General features: G+C 42.0%; 1 protein-coding gene across 2 annotated transcripts in view; it reads left to right on the top strand.

Moving 5' to 3' along the window:
- The window catches only part of LOC110982355 (EF-hand calcium-binding domain-containing protein 4B-like), a 51,228-nt gene that overhangs the window by 26,041 nt on the left and 5,911 nt on the right, over window positions 1-19,276 (top strand). For both annotated transcript variants that reach the window (XM_022240702.2, XM_022240701.2), the window contains 14 exons: window positions 1,352-2,295; window positions 3,429-3,585; window positions 4,347-4,493; window positions 4,861-4,951; window positions 5,641-5,736; window positions 6,088-6,159; window positions 6,911-7,026; window positions 7,996-8,122; window positions 8,604-8,692; window positions 15,991-16,275; window positions 16,690-16,819; window positions 17,441-17,573; window positions 17,894-18,090; window positions 19,093-19,209. In XM_022240702.2, the coding sequence (XP_022096394.2) occupies window positions 2,046-2,295; window positions 3,429-3,585; window positions 4,347-4,493; window positions 4,861-4,951; window positions 5,641-5,736; window positions 6,088-6,159; window positions 6,911-7,026; window positions 7,996-8,122; window positions 8,604-8,692; window positions 15,991-16,275; window positions 16,690-16,819; window positions 17,441-17,573; window positions 17,894-18,090; window positions 19,093-19,209 (2,007 nt within the window). In that variant the 5' untranslated portion in view covers window positions 1,352-2,045. The remainder of the gene's footprint in view (window positions 1-1,351; window positions 2,296-3,428; window positions 3,586-4,346; window positions 4,494-4,860; window positions 4,952-5,640; window positions 5,737-6,087; window positions 6,160-6,910; window positions 7,027-7,995; window positions 8,123-8,603; window positions 8,693-15,990; window positions 16,276-16,689; window positions 16,820-17,440; window positions 17,574-17,893; window positions 18,091-19,092; window positions 19,210-19,276) is intronic.

Genomic DNA, 19,276 nt, shown 5'->3' with positions numbered 1-19,276 from the left:
GACGCTTCTTGTTACACAAATGTTACATGTACATGCACATCCTGTACTTACATGTAATTGCATGGGGTTTTGAGTGTTCAGATTTTGGCCATGTTGTGTACTTTGATCACGCTGTGGTCATGCCAGAGCCCTCTTTCGTGGAGTGGTACCACTTTCCTGTGAGCACTTGGCTCTCTCGGCATTGACACATTTCACCGTTACCAGGCAATGCAAACGTTGCTTTGTCTGCGCTGTGGTAACACGCTCGAAAACAGGTAGTTGGGCAGTACATGTAAATGTGGGTCAGTGAAGATAATGCACATGTACATACATGTATGTATACATACTGTAGAAGGTCAAAGGCTGATTTGACATGTACATGTACATGTACCTGTACATGTAGTGGAAATGTGCCAATATTGTGTGTGACTACATGTACATGTACATGTCCAGTACAGTACAATATTGTGTACAGTGTGCATGTACATGTACATGATACACGTACGGTATATGTACATGTATGTACGGTACTTTACCTGTACGGTACATGTACTGTACCCGGGTACCTACAGGCACGTTACATGTATATGACTGCATGGTATTGGTACACAGTTGTCAGGGTATCGGGGTACTTTGTCAGGGTACTTTGAGGTCCATTGTGTAAATGGGTAATTCATATTGTCTGAACTGTGTGTGGACTGAGCCAGGTCCAGACAAGATACCGGTAGGCCTACATGTACCGGTACATGTACATGTATGCCACTCCATTTCTGCAAAGCGGTTTAGGCGTGTACAATGTACCGGTACGTACATACATGTACATGTACTTACCACATGTACACGTACAGTAGGAGTAAAGTGGGTTACCCGGCACTAGTAAGATCACAACATGCTGCCACCAGTTGGGTTCGAACCCCCAACCCCATGATCGGAAGCCACAATGTACGTAGTACAATAACCACAGGGCCACATTGTGTGCTAATTGAAATTAAGATTAACCACACTCTGGTGTCAAGAACCGCTAAAATGAAAATGTATATACTGTACATGCATGACAAGTTTGCATTGCCTTCACCAACTGGTGTGATCATCCATGCTGTATAATGCCATTATGTAAACTGACCGCCTCTTTTCGGTACACCAAATTGTAGACTTCAGTGCAAAGGTTGAAAAGGTTTTTGGCCCCAACAGGCCCGAGTTTTCCAACAGTTTTAAGACCCAAAATTGTCAGAGTTTATGGTTGTGAAACTAGACAGAGAAATGTACACGCATGGAATTCATGTTTACCAGGGTATAACGTGCATGTACATGTATGTGCATGCAGAGTTCTTGAAATTTAAGAGTTTTAAATTTGCTGGGTTTTTTGTTTCAGATGAGTGAACACAACGACCAGCAGAAATATCGTCCAGCGATCATTTTGAGCGTCAATATGAAATTGGAAGTGCAAACATGGCGAACGCTACAGTGCCTTCTGCAAATTTGACAGTCTAAGACAGAAGAATCAGAAATCATATTTGATCAAGATCATCTCTGTCCATCTCTACGCGTATACAATTTATCAACACACCCAGACTGTTCCCTCCTCAAATAAACAAAGAACTCAAACTGGTTTTTTGGCCAGTTTTTATCCGCAAAAAATTGAAACAATTATCTTCCTCCAGATTTGTCTTCCAATTTGTATCCTGAGGAGTTTTTAATACAAAAGCTCAAATTTCCGTATTTTTCTTTCCCAAAGCATAAGTAATTTCCAACTGATTTTTCAGTGTTCACAGAACTATACGTGTTTATGATTTTGCATCCTGCTAATTTTTAGAGAATTAATGATACAACTGAACATTCCATATTTGCAGTAAATAAATAGTGAGTAGGCATTTTGTGTTTCACTGAAGCTTTAAAGTTTTTTAAAACTTTTCCAAGTGACTAGTGACAGAAAAGAAATTCCCTGGTTGTAAAAGTTGTTCCCGGGTTTAGAAGTTGAGTAAATCCAACAGTTTTGGAAAGATTTTCAAAATAGAATATTAAGGTAAAGATTGGTTCACAAGAAGAAACATTTCAAACCTGCAACAATGGAGTCCCAACTTGCAACTTCCGACATGGTGCCCTCACCCGACGACATGAAGCGTATCATTGCCGACAAGGCGAGGGAGCTGTTTATCGTCTGCGACAAGGAAGAGAAGGGCTTCGTCTGTCGGCGCGACATGCAGCGGCTAGATGGCGAGCTGCCACTGTCCCCCGAACAGCTGGAGGAGGTGTTTGATTCGCTCGACGATGACGGAAACGGATTCTTGACGCTGGAAGAATTCACCGATGGCTTTGGTAAGGAATTTGGCGTCCGTTTTCCAGTTTTGCCACATTTGTGACGATTTGTGTCTGAGGCCTGTAAAATGACTGTTGCGTGACGCAGCTCAACAATCATTGTCTGTATTTCTTATCATTTTGTTTGTCAGAGACCTGTAAAAATGTTTCAAGTGAGTTTCTGTGACTGTGGTGTTTGTTTGATCAAACGGTTAAAGGTGATGAATCAAGATCTGTTACCGTGATCTTTCGCTATCATTTGTGTTCATTTATGCTTTCAGTTGTGTGTACAGCATGCAGTTACATGTAGTTCAAACTGTGACCCAACTGGAAAAAAACCGAGTCCTGCATGTGCATGTACACTGTTGGTTTCCAGAGCTGTGTCTGAGTTAAAGGCCTTTCAATAAAATTTCTTCCACAGTTGGAATCAATCCTTCAAGATTTTTCACCCACGTCAAGGAACATTTTCTTCAGATGCTGGGATTAAAAAATACATCAAAACAAAGAGCTCACTACACTCTTTTGAATGCAGATTGGAATAAAATGACTTAAACATGGTCTTTAGACTCATTTTGTGGGATCCTGGTCCAATTTCACAGAGCTGCTTATAGTTACAGTTAGCAGAAAAGTCACAGCAGAAAAAATTGTTAGTCTTAAGCACTATTTCATGGCAGTGCTCTGTGTGGATGTGCTAATGGTTTTGCACACATACAGATTTGCTTAAACGTCACTAAGTTTTTATAAGCCAATTTTTCCACCGACGTAAGCATGCCTTTGACTGTGCTTTACTGCTTATGGTCTCCGTATGTAGAGCCTCTGTAAGCGTGAAATTGTGGGCTAAGTAGCGCCATGAATTTGGGCTCCAGGTCACATCTAACATTGCTAACAGACCATCCACATATCTGATTTTTTTTTCAGTTTGTTAAAATAAGTGGCCAGACTTCTTTGGCTAAAATTGTGCATTCACAATTGCATTGCTCCTGACTTGTACAGGGGTATGTAAATGGAAAATACACACCTTTGGTTTACACATCTATGTACAATGTAGTTACAAAATGTTCTCTTCAAACTCAGAACCGCAGAACATTTCTCTGTGCAAATAATCAGCTATTAGAAATCATGGTTTATTGATTAGTGGTGGTTCCAACCTACAGGAGGTTTCCTCGGTTTGAACCTTGACCCCGACATCGAGGATGAGAGCGACAAGGCAGAGAAAGACGTCTTTGAAGATGAGAAACTTGATGACGACGCCCTAGAGAACGACTACCACAAAGTGATGGATTCCCTTGGGGCAACAGGAATTTTTGAGGAGTAAGGAACAAGACCTGTGCAGAGTGAAATCTGCTGTGCTGCATATTCATGTTTTTGCATAAACCTATCACGAACCTTCGCATAAACGGTCTGCCCTGAGCAGAAGCACCCTCTCATCAGTTAAAAAAAGATGCAAACCAGCACAGTGCAGCTCCTACCACAGGAGCCTCTGTTGCTGGGAAAATTGTGCCCTCTTTTGGTCCCGTGCTTGGGGCTCATTTGTAACGGGGAACCAATTGCAAAGTCTGCGGAAGTGTCACTCATCTGTAGCTTGGTGTCAGATTGTATACCTATGTTCAAAAAGGACATTAACCCCAAAGAGGGTCCGATTTTTACAGTATACATTATATTGTGTGGTTTAATAGCTGTGTGAGATTTTTGGACACTTACTGAATTATTCTTTAGCAATAGTACTAACTGCCAGTCACATTTTTTTCAGGGGCAGTAACACAGTAAGATCTGTCTCCTTAGAGGACTGTGCTAGACCAATAAAGAATATGATCTTGGAGGCTTTGCATGGCTGCCATCTTGGAGGTCAGTGCTTTTGTTCCACAGGGTATGCACAAAGGAGGTTAACCTGTGGAACAGAAGAACTGCCCTGCAGGATGGCTACTGTGGAAAGCCTCTATCATGTCTATAGATGCTATATTATGTACATGTAAGGAGCAAGTTTGTAAAATGTACAGTACTTGATTCTACATTCTAAGTTTAATTTGAAATCCTGTTTGGCCCGGCCTTGTATTTCTTTGGATGTTCTGCAGGCAAGATCATGTCAAGGATCTCTGGAAGAACCTGCGCAAGAATGAGCCGGAACTGCTGGGGAACTTAGAGGATTTCATCCAGAGAGTGTGCATGGATATGCGCAAGGCGCAGCTGACGACGGGTGAATTGGAAAACGCTCTTAAAACGTAAGGATCAGTCCCTGTTAGTTGGTTTGTCACTTGTGTTGCAGAGTTTAGACTCAAAACACGGCAAAGGGACCAGTTACATTAGCAGTGTTCCCCCGTGGTTATAAATTTCTGTTAACATTTAAACACTCAAAAGCATTTGAAACAAGTAGGTAGGTAAGCTGTAGTCGGAGTGAGACAGTATGGCACGTTATGTTCTTTGCGAAGCTGTTATTCCATCCTGCTGTCAGAAGTTTATGGAACAAAATGTACCTGTCAGTTTTTAGTTTTAACTGGAAAATGAGATAAGATAATTGGCCGGGAGATGAGAAATCCTGTCATTTTTGTGCTCGGCCGAATTCATGATATTTTGTTTTTTGTTTGGTAGACGAGGCACGGCTCATGAGTTGGAGGTGAAGAGATTGTATGAGGAGATGGAACTGCAGATCAGAGCCGAACGAGAGAGGATTCTTCACGAGGTTTGTACTCAAACGCTCACTTCACCCTCCAGTGAGCTCACTGTTCCCCACACAAGTCACTGGTGAGGAGACCGGTCTTTCTCACACCCGGCTTCCGAACTCTGGAAGTCTGTCCCCTGAAATTCATCCGTCGTCATCACTGTCTGTATTTATATCCTCTCTGAAACCTACAAGTCTACCTCAGGTTTTAACGTTGAATGAGTTAGTGTTCATTTTTTGTCACTGGTTTTGTCAATTCCAATTACGTTTCATTGAAAAGTCTGATTTTTTTTTAATAACGTGCCTCGTGAACATACCAGCTCCTAAATACAAATGTTCACTATTATCATCAAAATGATCCATTTGAAAGAAAATGTTTTCATGGCCCAGAGCTTGGGGTGTATCTCCGAGATACACCCTAAGGGGTGTGGGCTGTCCCACGACCAATCTTTCTGAAACTTGGCCTGTACATAGAGACATCCTTAATCAGTGCATCTATGAAGTTTGAATACAAATCCTGTCAAGAATTTTGTTATCACTTTACACTTACGAGCAAAACTGTCATTTCTGTCGAGTTTCATCACCTCGTCTTCTCCTTTAAACATCTCCCACCTTTTCATTCATCATGAGGCACCAACCTCTTTTGAAACTTGGTCTCGTCAGAGAAGACGTGAAGTCTGGTGACAGAGTTTTTCTTGGCTGCTTTCCAGGAAAAGGAGAAGGAGAAGAGGGTGAGAGAAGAGTTGACATCGCTGATGAGAGGCAAAGACGAGCAGTTACAGGAGCTCTCGAAGCGACAAATTGAGGTACGTGGTCTGTCATACGCTGCTTCTCAACGAGTCAGTGGAATGCAATTCCTCTATCTCTGTTTGTGAAAGTGCACTTTTGCATATCGGTTAACCTTGGTTACAGTTTTGTGATATTTTAACTTTATTTTCCTGCCATTTTGTTTTTATGCTACAAATTTCCATACATGGAACCGAACCCTTGATGTCATGACAAGGAGAAAACTGCATTGTTGCATTGATTTTTGCTCACAAACTGCTCGCATTTTTGATATTTTGCTGTTTGTATTTTCCTTTTCAAACCCTGAGGTTCATACTTACCAGTAAATGGAGAAGGAAGCTTTGTTCATTTTGCTATTTTCAACGTTTCAGCTGGAAACTAAACTGAAGAGTCTGAGCGACCTGGAAGATGACATCAAGCAGGAAAATGAAATGTTGCAGAAGGTGAGACTAGAAAACAAAATGACAAGGAGTCCAACTGTCAGTGTCATTGTCAACATTGTCACTTTCATTGGTGACTGTCATTGGTGACAGCAGCCTCATTGGGGATAGTGTCATTGGTGAGTGTCATTGGTGACAGCAGCTTCATTGGGGATAGTGTCATTGGTGACTGTCATTGTCATTGGTGACAGTGGCAATGACAACAGCAGCAATGATACCGAAAGTAATGATTGAGACAAATGTATTGACTACCACGGCAATCACAACTTTGACAATTCGAGTGCTGGAAATGGTTACAGTGACATGGTAATGTTAGCTGCAGTGGCGTCATCAGTGGCCACAAACTAGACAAGACAAATGATGACATAGATAATTGTGTAAAAGAAATTAGCCACAATTGACACGGTAATCTAAAACTTTGGTGACAGTGGCGTTGTTGCACAGAATCCCACTTGGAGTACCTGGGGTAGAAAAGCTTTTAGCTTCACCCACGTACCTCAATGTTGCCCTCTGTTTTTGTGTTCACTGAGTGTCAAGATCATTCGTCCTTCGTCATAATTTAAGTGTATTACCTGTGGCTCTTTCAAGGGTAATGTTGAAATAAATGTTGTTGAACCTAAAAGTCATTTGCGATTTCCTCTCCCAAACTCTTATTCCATTTGTAGCACCCAGTAAGTAGAATTATTAAAATCGCTAAAAGTCACTACTTATTATCCAACATTCACTGTCCAAATTTGGTTTTCATTTTCGGTAGACCAATTTTGAACTGAGGACAAAGTTAGACGGTTCCCTGATGGATCTAGACGAGTCGAAGACCTACCTCAAAGACATCCAAGTCAGCATGAAGAAAGAGAAACGAGACAGGGCCCAGTGAGTTTCTTAGAAGTCAAGGATGGGTTGGAAACTCACCGCTCACATCAAGCTTGCACTGTAAAACGTGACCCAATCTAAAGAAATAAGTCTGAAGTCGACAGAGCCAGTTTTGAGTGAAAGGCTTTGAGACAAAATCTTGCATAAAAGTCAACCGGACCCCTCAACATATTTCCCCATAGCGTCCATTTCTCTCCACAACTTAATTAATTTTTCCTTCTTTTTACTTGTTAACGTTTTTACTTCTCTTTTTAATACCCTGATTGTAAACTTGCCCTCAATTCAGCCCTTTGGCTGCAGTGGGAAAGTTCAATAAACCGGAATAAATTAAAATTAAAAATAACTTTCTTCAAGATAGTGTCATGTATTAGCTTGGAACCTGCCTTTGAGCATTGACATCTTGTTCCCAAGATGTGCATTTCACCCCTTCGCGACGGATGACTGCTACTACCGCACCATTGTGTGAGGATGAGTGCATACCACACATACAATCTATTCACCATGCAGCTGCTGGTTCAATGGGGCCTGCTGATGGACAAAGCCCTCCATTCAGGGCATACCACAGCCCAGCAGTCGCGGTCAAAAATAATCCCGCCCTGAAGGGGTTAAGTGTCATAATGACATTGTTGCATGGTTGCTTTTATGAATTGGTTTATTTTGCTATTGTGCTCCCTTTCAATCCACTATCTGCGCAGCTAAATTCTCTTGAAACTCGGTACATATATAGTCTTGCAAAGTTTTCTCCTTGCTTTAGCACTGCGTTGCCTGAACATCAGCAATGTTGTTCCCAATATGTGCGTTCAAGTGTCACGCTGTTGTTGTCATATCATTGTTTCGTGTATTGGTTTATATTTTTGTGGGTGTTTTTTACACCCTGTGTTCAGAGCAGCTAGATTCTTGTGAAACTTGGTACGCACATAACCTTGTAAAAGTTTAGACTAGAAGACTTGTTTTTTTCTGTTGCTTTAGTGCTGCGTTGAAAGTGACGGAGAACATCATGGAAGAGAGAGAGAGTTTGGTTAAACAGCTGAACCTGCTACGGACGATGAACAAGAAACTCCAGGATGAGAAAGACGAGTACGAGTCTCGCCTCCGAGTAAGTCCAAAATCTCCAAATCCAGTGTTGTATTCAAGTCCATCGCAAGTCATTCTGTCTGAAGCCAATTCACAGGCTATTCAAATGAGCTGTGACAAAAGCATTCCTTTGTCATTGTTCGCCCTTTTACTTATGACTGGCATTGTAAAGGGACTTGTGACTGGACTTGTGACTGGCCTTGTAAAGGGACTTGTGATTGGACTTGTGACTGGCCTGTGGAGGGACTTGTGATTGGACTTCCGAAAGGACTTGTGACTGGACTTGTGATGGACTCGACTCCATCACTGTCCAAATCTGAGAACGCTATCATTGGTCACTTGGAGCAGCCCTTACTAATGGCAGTTAGCACTGTGCAAAAAAGAAAATCAAGTCAGGGCTTTCTGCTATTAAAGGGGGCCACCGGGAATGTCAAGTGAAACGTTGCTGGATTCGTCGACAGTTTTCTAATCTATCATTGTCCTGTTGTTTTCATTTCTTGTAGGCCAGAGAAGCTCAGACCGAGAGTCCAACTCAAAATGCGCCGTTGGTTAAGCAAGGATCCGTCTTGGCTCCCTATGTCTCACCAGCAAGGTAAGTATTGAAATCCTCAGAGCTTAACACGAGACTTTATTGCCCTTTGATCTATTTTGTTCTCAAGTCCGGTCACAGGAAATCTCAGCCGGTCAAGATCATTTTCATGTGGTCCACCGCTGATGTTTTAAAGAATGTCCAAATGTTTTTACTTTTAGTACATTAACGTTGTTTCAGTTTCGTTCGCTTTGAAATGCAATTTTTGTTGGGGGTGATCTTAATGCTTATTTAGAATTGTAACAATGTGTACATAGAAAAAGAATTTTGGGGAATGTTGATTTGAACAACAAATGCTACCTAACCACTATGCAAATTATTGGCTACGATATCTGCATTAGTGTGAAATTCTTTATGGTATAATTTTTCTCGAGGACATTTATCATCGTCTTGTCACCAGATTAAGCGTGAAATACTTACAAATGACTTCTTGTTCCAAGTCAGATTTGATACCCATTTCGTACTTTAGTGTTAGATTCTTAGTTTATGATTAGTTTATGTCAACTAGGTATTAAGCAATGACTCTTGGGCTTAAACTGTGAAATACTCATTTTTAAAAAGATCTTTCCTGTCAAATTATTATCGTTGTGGTCGAGGCCATCGCAAGTCCCCTGTAGTCTACCACCAATCACCTGGTCGTAAGCCAAGTCAGAAGCTATTCATATTCAAATGAACTATGACCAAAGCATTCCTTTGGCATTATTTGCCCTGTTACTATAGTGATTGGTCTGGTGAAAAATGGCATTTCACTGGACTTGCGATGGGCTGGACAAGAACACCTGCAAAGTTGGCACTACCAATGACATGAATGAGCCTTTGCAAGTTAAAATTTGAACGAAATATGGTACATGGCATTCTTTAAATTCACGTGAACATAAGAATTTGAATTCTCCGTGCTGAAGACACCATTGCCTACACGGGCCCTGGGCCAATTTTATAGCACTGCTATGTTTAGAAGTGAAAAAACCTTGCTTGACAAATCAGGTTACCAGCCAAAACTTCTTGTGATGTAGATTGTTTTGGAATGATATTTACATGTACCTGTCTTTTGGTTAGCATGACAATCACATAGAGTTTGAGCTGGTAACCTTTGTTTATTAAGCAAAGTTTTTTCATGCTTAATAAGCAAATTCTGTGCTTCAGCAGCTCTCTGAAACTGGCAGGGAGTCAGGGCTAGCTTTTGCTTAGTTACATAAGAGACCACCAATACACTGTTTTTAATGGATGAGAAGGGCACTAAGGAACCAGTCCCTTCCAGAGATGGTGCTCGCTATGCAAAAGCTTGCCCTGAATCACAAGGTATGGCAACAGTGTTGTTAGTCTGGGGAATTCAAATTATATTTATGTGCAATCAGATAAGTCAGTGTACCAGATTTTATTCATATTAACTCACAAAAGCCTTATTCAGCTGTCCATACAGAAAAAATAACATCTGGGTTAATAGCTACAGGAAGCTTTACTCTTAATCTACCAAAAACAAATCTCAGAGCAATGGCAGTGACCTTGTCCATCAAGTCAAAGCTTTTAGAAAATGACAGCATTAGCTTAAATAATGCAGTGGATACACATACATGTACCTGCCCAAGGAACAATACATGTACTTACCCCTAAAAGCAAACCTTAACGTTTTGTTTTCCCAAAATGTTGCATTGTGGTTTTTTCACATGTCTCAAGGGGTGTTCTTCCTTAAGGAGTGGTTTTCGTAACACCTTGCGGTCATTTTGATTCCAGTTGGTGAACATCTGACATACCCTTCTCGCAAAATGCCCATGTTTGTCATGTTTGTGAGACAGCTAAGCCAAAAACCCCGAACCTTTCTGATTGGCATGCTCAGTGCACATGGGCTAAGAGGCACGAGGCCATTCACTTTGAATGATCATATCTACAAAGCTTTGTATCAGATGTACATGTAGGCCTACTCAATTTCTTAATATTTTTTCTCTCATGCTGGTAACTCAGTTTTGAAATTGATATATTGAGTTACAAATTTTGTGGTGCTTTGTCATTACCTGAAGATGAAACATGTATGTTTGAGTACTACATGCACATTGCTCTGTCATTTTTTGACGAGTTTAACCACGGGTGAGATTTCTCAGTTTTTCAGCTGATTTCAGCTTTTTTGGTTTTGAATTTCAGCTTTTATCGTCACTGGCTGTGTACAAAAGTAGAGGAGATTGTCACAATTTAGCTTCTTTATGCCTTTTTTCAGCTGTTTTCAGCAATTTTTATCATTGGTCAATCTCACCCCTGTTGAACATTTGACTTGTGTTGGACGTGCTTTTCTGAAGACCATACATGTTTTTTGTTGCTGAGATCTTTCCACCAGGCTAGCGAGGTAGGATCGTGCATTTCTCCCTGTTTGCTTCAACCTTTTTGTCTTTGTTCTATTCTTTTCAAACAGCTCAGACGACAACAATCCCCTTTTCTCAAAGTCCCTTAAACTCTAGCGCCGTCCCCCCGTTCATCAATTCCAGAGTTTGTCCAAAATTTTAAGCAACAGGTGATGAATAAGATTTATATGCATATGCTCCTGTTTTATTTGATCGTTTTCCCGAATGTTGCATGTTGTTCAGGATGTACTAATTTGCATATATATTTATTTGTGCGCTCAGTCCAACGCTTATTAACACAACCAAATTTGCATATATTTGCTATTTCTCCCAAGTTATTTTAAAACGGCAGTCTATATCATTTTCATTTCGTTCTCAGAAACATGCTTGCCGAAGAATTTCAGATATGTGAAATCGCCCATACTTTGTTATATGCACCTTATGTGGGCATACAGTTGGTATCCCATAGTTGATAAAACGGTGGAAACACTCATTTTCTGAGACTCTCTGTAAACACTTCCTCCAGCTGGATTTTTGAAGGCGGTTTCCTTGACCGTTCCTTCATTTTGCTGTGGATGACCACGACCCCAAAATGCCTCTAAAACTGTCATGGAGTGGAAAAGTTGTGCCAAACTTGCATGCCTAGTTTGGACTCTGCATGAATGAAAGCGGTCCACATACACATTATACAGGTTTGGGCAAACCTTGTGTGGACAAAATCAGCTCCACAATGATACCCCCCTTTATGGGAAACAGGTTTAGAGTCATTTTTTATCAGGGTTACATGTATTTGTAGCAAAAGGGAACAGAACAGTCGAGGAAACCATCAACAAATGTCAAATGCAAAAGAGTTTTCATAGAGGAATGTCCACACAAGAAAAACATTAAAAATGTGTGTCAGGACCTGTTGAAGTCCTCATGTCTTTAAACCCACCGGTTGATTGCATGGACCTCTTTGGTTTCGAGATCCACACAAGGTGTGTCAAACAAACTCATGTCAGTTTGTTAACAGGCTTTGAAAAATCAACAAAGAAGAGGCTGTCACGAATTGGTGGCAACTTAACCACTTAGCGCCGGTTGACCCCATATGGCCCACATTCTACTGATCCACACAGCCGGGCAGCCTCATGTGGGGACCAGACTGACTGCTACATGTATGAGTCACCATAGGCTGTAATCCTCCTATTGTAAAGTACAATGGCATGAAATACCGTAGCGCTCTAGGCCAGCCTGGCCGACTAACGCGTCGCCCAGCCCGCCCATTGTTTGTCATTCCTAGCAGGGCTGAGGGCAAGCCGTTATGTAACACCACAATAAACATACAATGGCTTTTTTTTTAAGTTCCCGGCTACGCTTCATTGCCTTCTGACTCCCATTACATGGCATGCAATTCTTGGGTGATTTTTTTCCTATAAAAGTATGGTGAATACGAATGTCAAAATCAAAATCATAAAACACCGCCCAGCAGCCTGTAATTCTAGGGAATTTTTTACCCGGCGTTAAGTGGTTAACTTGGTACTGGCCGTTTGGCTCATGATTGATGTGTGAGGACATACATGCAGTGACGCCAAGACCATTCATACATTTGCAACGAGGGCTGTCAAGCGAAAGCTAACCAGAGATTAACCGTAAACATTGGCATCCACTCTTTTCTCACTTTGGTATGGTTCTTTACATTACGTTTTTCAGCGATATGTTTCAGAGGCCTTCCTGACATGCTTTTCATTTTTTTTTTCATCAAAACGATCGTGCCTGCATTTCTTTTCTTCCGGAATGTTCCAGCGTTACTTTTTCAATGAGTACTAACGCTCGATACTAACAACGACTTAGGAAGTGTCAACTGTGGCGGAATGATTTTCAAAGGGGAGGGGCGATTGTGAGACCATTAAGCCTCATCCCAGTATAGACCTGTGAAAAGGGGAGGGGGCATGCCCCCAGTCAAAAAAGGGGGGCCATTGCCCCCGCTGGGCTCCCTCCCCCCGCTTCCACCGCCAGTGGGAGGCGTTCTAAATGTAACCCAAATTTGAGAGGTTTGTGCTCGCCAGAACCATTAGAACGACGAAACCTAAACGACGGATGGTTGGATTGTCCAGTCAACCATTTGGAACCAGGCCTGGTTGTATATTGCTCGAGACAAATAACCCTTTCTTGTAATGAAGTTCAAAAATCATTGACATGGACGTGATTGGTCCCAATATTCGATGGCATAGACCGTGATTGCAGAGACTTTAGTGGTCCAACTGTACTCAGGGCTTGACCTAGCCCCAAGGCAAAATTGAAAGATGTGAGCTTGGCTGATGTGCAAGACCTGTTGTGGCATCAAATCTGGCTCGATGAACAAGCCCAAAAAATGTCGTACAAACACTGTTCATTACAGATCAGTCTTTGTTGCATTTGGCTACATATCAAAAGCTGGCTGCCATATCATGCCTGTTTTGAAAAGCAACATACTTTGGCCAAAGTTACTCGTGTTAACCAGCGAGTGATTAACAAGCACTTGGGACTTGCATTGGAGTGTGGTACCCACAGCAGTCATGGCTACTAAGTCTGGTATCTAGATAAGTCTACATGTATATGAGTGGGCGGGGGAGGTTGGATCCAAGACATGTTATACTAGTAGGTGAATTTTTCAATAGTGGTTTTTCATGTGACTTAACATGACGGGCGAAGACATTTCCAGAGGCGTATCATGTCCGTGGAGGCGCATGCATTTTTGAATCTGCGTATTTCTGTTGGCAGTTTCATGTACATGTATACCAGAATGTTTCAGTGCACATCCCTGTAACTTGAACACTGAACGTCAAAAATCATGTGACTGAAAATCAGTGTTGTAGTCGAGACCATCACAAGACCAGACACAAGACCAGTCACAAGTAACAGATTGAACAATGACAAAGGAATGCTTTTGTTGCAGTTCATTTGAATAGCTTGTGACTTGACTTCAGACTGGAGGTCTTGTGAAGGTCTGAAGTGGTTTCGACAGCAACGCTGCTGAAAATCCTCCATATCTCCAAATAGTTTGCATTAAAACGGAATTGTCATTTCAAGCCTTCTTGGAAACTTACCAGAAACCAACAGCTTCGCTCACAAATCATAAAGCCTTAAGATGTATCTTCATGTCACTTCATATTCCTGAGTGTAATTATGTTACTTGTGAATCTAAAGTGTCGCACAAAGTTTGATAGCATCTTTTTCGCACTTTAGTGTTTGCATGACTGTTATCCGAGTCAGAATTTTTAAACCAAATTTTGATCTTGTGATTTTGACCATTGACTTTGTGGATGTACATGTCGTGCCAGTCACTGTCTGTGAATCCCGAAAAAAAATTGTGAAGTTTTGAACAGTTTTCTCATCGGATTGAATTATTCTTATCAACCGATTGTGTTGTCTAATTTCTCTCATTCTTATCTGTCGTAGAAGTTGACATTTCTCTCAGATGAGCTGACCTGAATCTTATTCCCGTAGGGTACATGTACATTTAAGTGAACCAGAAAATCTGCTGTTGAGTTTAACTGATTTTGATTTCTTATTCCTCCTGATCTGTTGTTTTGTCGTTAACATTTGTTTCAGAAATCTTAGACACATATGTGATCACTTTCAGAGCCTAACTTCCCTTTGAATCCAGATTGTCATATTGGGTTAATTTTTAACCCTAACAGTCCCAAATCCTCCAATTTCCATACGATTTTTACACCCTCGGGGGTTAGGGTTAATGACAGGTTTTGCCCCACAGTGATGTATATTCATGAACACTGCATACTTAGTGTTTGTCCGAGAGTTCATGAAAAATTCACAAGCTTACTGGGGTGAGACAAAACCTGTAATTAAAATTAACATTTCCCCAACGCAGTGAACATCTTGAAACATATTGGGTTACTTAAATATTTTCTCACTATTTGCAAAGGTTCCTTATTAACCTAGATAATTTACCAAGCTGTAGGCCATAGCAGAAAAAGGTATTGTTTATTGTGCCTTCTGGCTACACTTTGATTTGTCAGAAACATTTGTATGCCATTTTTTTTTTCTTTTTATGTTTTGCAAATCTGTTTTCCTCGTCCAGTATAAATTAAGTTTGTTGCCAGCTTGCATGCCTGCATTTGATACTGTACTCTGTCATTCACCTCGATGTAACATTTGTTCCCATTTTGAGTGGTCAAAGGAGAACAACTGAATGCGATTGTTAAAGTTCAGAAATCGACTTTCTCTTTCCACAAACCAAGACTTCACGACCTCACCTCGGCAAAAGCTAATCAGTATCAAAAGTCGTATCTCAGCCATCTGTCTTGATTATGGCTCCGTTGAACACTTTGTGATTATCATTGCATTCGACTTGAGAAATAGCTAAACAGAATTACACACAAAAGACTCTTAACAAGGTGATAGAGAAAACACAGAAATTCGCTGAAGAGTTTTTTCTGAAATTCTTGGGTCGTTTTAAACTCAATTCCTCTGCTTTGATCTTGGTTCTCGAGATTTTGCAGCTAGCAAATTACAATGCCTTGGAACTGGTCATTGGTGACTGTAGATAAAGTACATGTACATAAAGCATTCGCCTCTAACCTCTGTGGTCTCGGGTTCGATTCCCGGCCTGGGAGTTGTTCATTGGTTCTCTCCACAAAAGTCAACACTTCGGATGTCTGACGGAATGCACTCCATGAGAAGATAACGGGTCATTTGCCAGCTGCCTGAGGCACTCTTTACATGCCTTTGGTAGAACCGAGTTGTTGCTGTGTTTGTAATTCAGCGGCAATTAAAGATGCTCGTCCCTGATAAAATTCAGAAATCAGAGATAGTCCCTGCTTACATTTGTTATTCTTGCATGTCACGATAAGAAAGCAATACTTACAAAACGATTCCTGGAAATATTGTGACAAATTGCATGCATTGTGTCTCCCTTGACCACTTTAACTGGAGTCAATCTCAAGTTTTTGTCGGGATTTGACACCGTCCGAACCTTGTGGCCGCCTGCAGGGGTAGAATCAAGGGGCAGTCACGGCAGGACGGGGTAGACGAGGAGGAAGGCTACATCATCGACGAGGAGGATGAAGTCGAGGTTGACGACGATGTGTACCTCAATGGCCACGGCACGCCGCTTCACGGGGTGATCAACGGAGGGCTACCAGCCGACGGAGTCGAAGGGGAACGCATGGACCTGGCGCTGGGCCACCAGTGGAGAAAAGAAAGGACCGAGGGGGGCGTTGATGAGATGGACGGTGGGATCATTAAACAGAGTGCCCAGAATGTTTACTCCTCAGCGTGAGTACTCTCCAAATCTGGAATTCTTGCAAGGGGAATTCAATAGTGCATTTTTGGGAGGGGAGCAGTTTGATCCCCCTGGGACATTTCGCAAATTGTTTTTTTCTTTAATGAACGTAGAAACATACATGCGAACAGCCTTTTCTTTTGAATGAAAGGAAAGCATTCTCTCATACATGAAAAAAAAAGTTGCGTCAAGAAATAGGTCCTTGTCCCAGCTTAAAACCTGTATATGCTACTGGAGGGGTCACTAGCACGTAACGACGAACTGTTGTGACTATTCACAACATTTTTAAAACGGCTAACAAAACACTGCTCTCACTGAATCTCACTCTTCGTTTTTTTGGAAGGCCTGAAATTTTGATCTGACCAGGATCGTTTTTAAAGGTAACATTTTGTTTTCGCTTTCTAAAGCCCAGAAAATAAGTTGGGCTCTCCCAACTCGGCAGAGAATGGCGTTGGCGTCGCTTACAAGCCCAGCGGGCTTAGAGAAGAGCCTGTGGGATGTCACTCAGCTAATCAAACTATGACAGAGGCAACCAGGGTGAGTTGTGTCTTCATCAGTGATTTGTGACAAGACTGGTCATAAGGCTATACACCAGACTACCCAGCGGAGCAGTTACAAGGCCAGACACAAGACCAGACACAAGACCAGTCTCAAGACCAGACACAAGACCAGACACAAGACCAGTCTCAAGACCAGACACAAGACCAGTCTCAAGACCAGACACAAGACCAGACACAAGACCAGTCTCAAGACCAGACACAAGACCAGACACAAGACCAGTCATAGGACCAAACACAAGACCAGACACAAGACCAGTCTCAAGACCAATCACAAGACCAGACACAACACAAAACACAGGAGAAACAATAGTGACATGTATGCGCATGTTTCCGAGTATTCAACTTCCAGCCAAAATTTACTTTTTTTTGCAAAAACCTTAGATCTTTTCAGTACCTTGTCGAATCTAACACTAAACAAACAAAAGTGTCAGTAAGTTTGTTGACATCACATTGTTTCTTTAGTGGAAAGACAACACTAGTCTGGACCACTCTGTCAATGCTGTGGTGGGGATGTTGACGAACACCAATATCTTATCTTATAAATCTGATGCCTTGAAGTGGTGTCGGCAAAACAATAAGTAGAATTCTTTGCTTCCAGATGGCTGCTAGCCCTAAAGGTCCAGAGAGACTCTTCAAGGTGGTTTTTGTTGGCGATTCAGGGGTTGGAAAGACCAGTTTCATTCACCGGTTTTGTCACGATGACTTCAGGCCGTCATTCAGTGCAACTATCGGTGAGTTAATTATTGTGTAATCATGGTAACTGTGGAAGAGTCAAGTCACTGCTGCTTTCTATGGATGAATCTGGTGACTGTGTTAACACTATTTGGTCATTGCATGGCATTGCAACGTAAATTGGCTACGCGGACTCAGGGCGCCCCGTACCAAACGCGCATAAACCTGTACACCTGTGCGGCGAATCACCACAAAAGGACCCTCGTTTCTATCTGAAATGCACCCTCTCTTGTTCCTGCTCAGAGCGGATAAAAATCATCGAAAATACACCCCCCCCCAGAAAGAGATACAAGTATTTTGTTTGTCTGCTCTCTCTCAGGGGTTGACTTCCAGGTCAAGACGCTGGCCATCAATGACTCCCTGGTGGCCCTTCAGCTCTGGGACACGGCCGGCCAGGAACGCTTCCGCAGCATCACCCGGCACTACTTCCGCAAGGCCGACGGCATCATCATCATGTACGACGTCAACTCAGAGAACTCCTTCATCAACGTCCGCAACTGGATGAACAGTGTGGTGGTGAGTCCCTCATGGAAGACGGGTCACCTGACCTTTCTTTGAGTCAGCTGAGTTCTGTATTCATTTCCAGATGTAACAAAATGAGTCAAAAGTACATTAGCACGGCCAATCACAATCACACAAAGAAAATTAGCAAGCCAGCAAAAACATGTTAATGGACTAAGAGGCAAATTCTATTTGGTCGAGCATAATTGCCCTATGGAGCCAACACAAGAAAGACAAAATGAAGCCCAGCCCAGTCAGTTCCATGGCTAAAAGAGCTCAGTCATCGGGCCAAGCACCTCCACACCCTGCGCCAGAACAGCCCAGCTCAGGTAGGTAGGTCGGTTCCAATCCCCAAGATTCGGCTTCTGCATAGAGCCACAACACCCCAAGGGTCTACGGTCCCACAGCGGTGTCGGCCTTGGCCACGGACCGGTGATGAAAGGGAGAAGACGACACGGAGGTGCTGACCCAATGATGACTATTCTGGAATGCACATGCTAAGAGCATATAGGCACTGAGAGCGAAATCAATGGCTACGGAGTCTTTTATAGGTTTTTAAAACATGCATGAATTCCACACATACCTTTTCGGGGGCATGACTGGATCGTAACATCAGTTTTAGGTCCTAGATTTGGAAAAGAATCATGCACGACGTAAATTCCACAATCTTTTTCACCTTGTAAATGTCACTTTCATCTGGAGGCCAAACTGAGTGATGAGATAAAATAAAGAGCTGAGATTGCTCTTTCTAACTGTAACAAAATTTCCTGGACCACTTCCATTTATGCCATTGTAATTTGAAAAACCCTGAAAGTCTTTCCTAGCATGGAGTTTCCGCATTTTTCCTGATGCTCTGATGTATCTCTTCAAAGAAACTTTGTGGAGTTTTTAAAATATCAAGATGCTTAACAACTGAAGTATTAAATTTAGAAAACGGGCCACAAAATATATGGTTCTCATTTTGAGAGGTTGTGGAAAGACAAACCTTTTGCTTAACCTGGAATTATCTTCTTCCAGGAATCGACGAGTGAGAGTGTGGTACGAATGATGGTGGGGAACAAGACCGACATGTCAGAGGAAGGAGAATCAGGCAATAGACAAATCAAGGAAGACGTCGGGAAAAGCCTGGCTGAGGTGGGGAAATAGTTTTAGTCTGCCCGGTGAACTGGGTCATAGTTTCATATCTGACCGGTGAAGGGGG

Source organism: Acanthaster planci, linkage group LG21 (genome assembly GCF_054643075.1).
Source record: "Acanthaster planci isolate LZ-2023a linkage group LG21, COTS_SCS, whole genome shotgun sequence".
NCBI classification, from domain to species: domain Eukaryota; kingdom Metazoa; phylum Echinodermata; class Asteroidea; order Valvatida; family Acanthasteridae; genus Acanthaster; species Acanthaster planci.
This window is presented reverse-complemented; position numbering and strand designations above follow the sequence as displayed.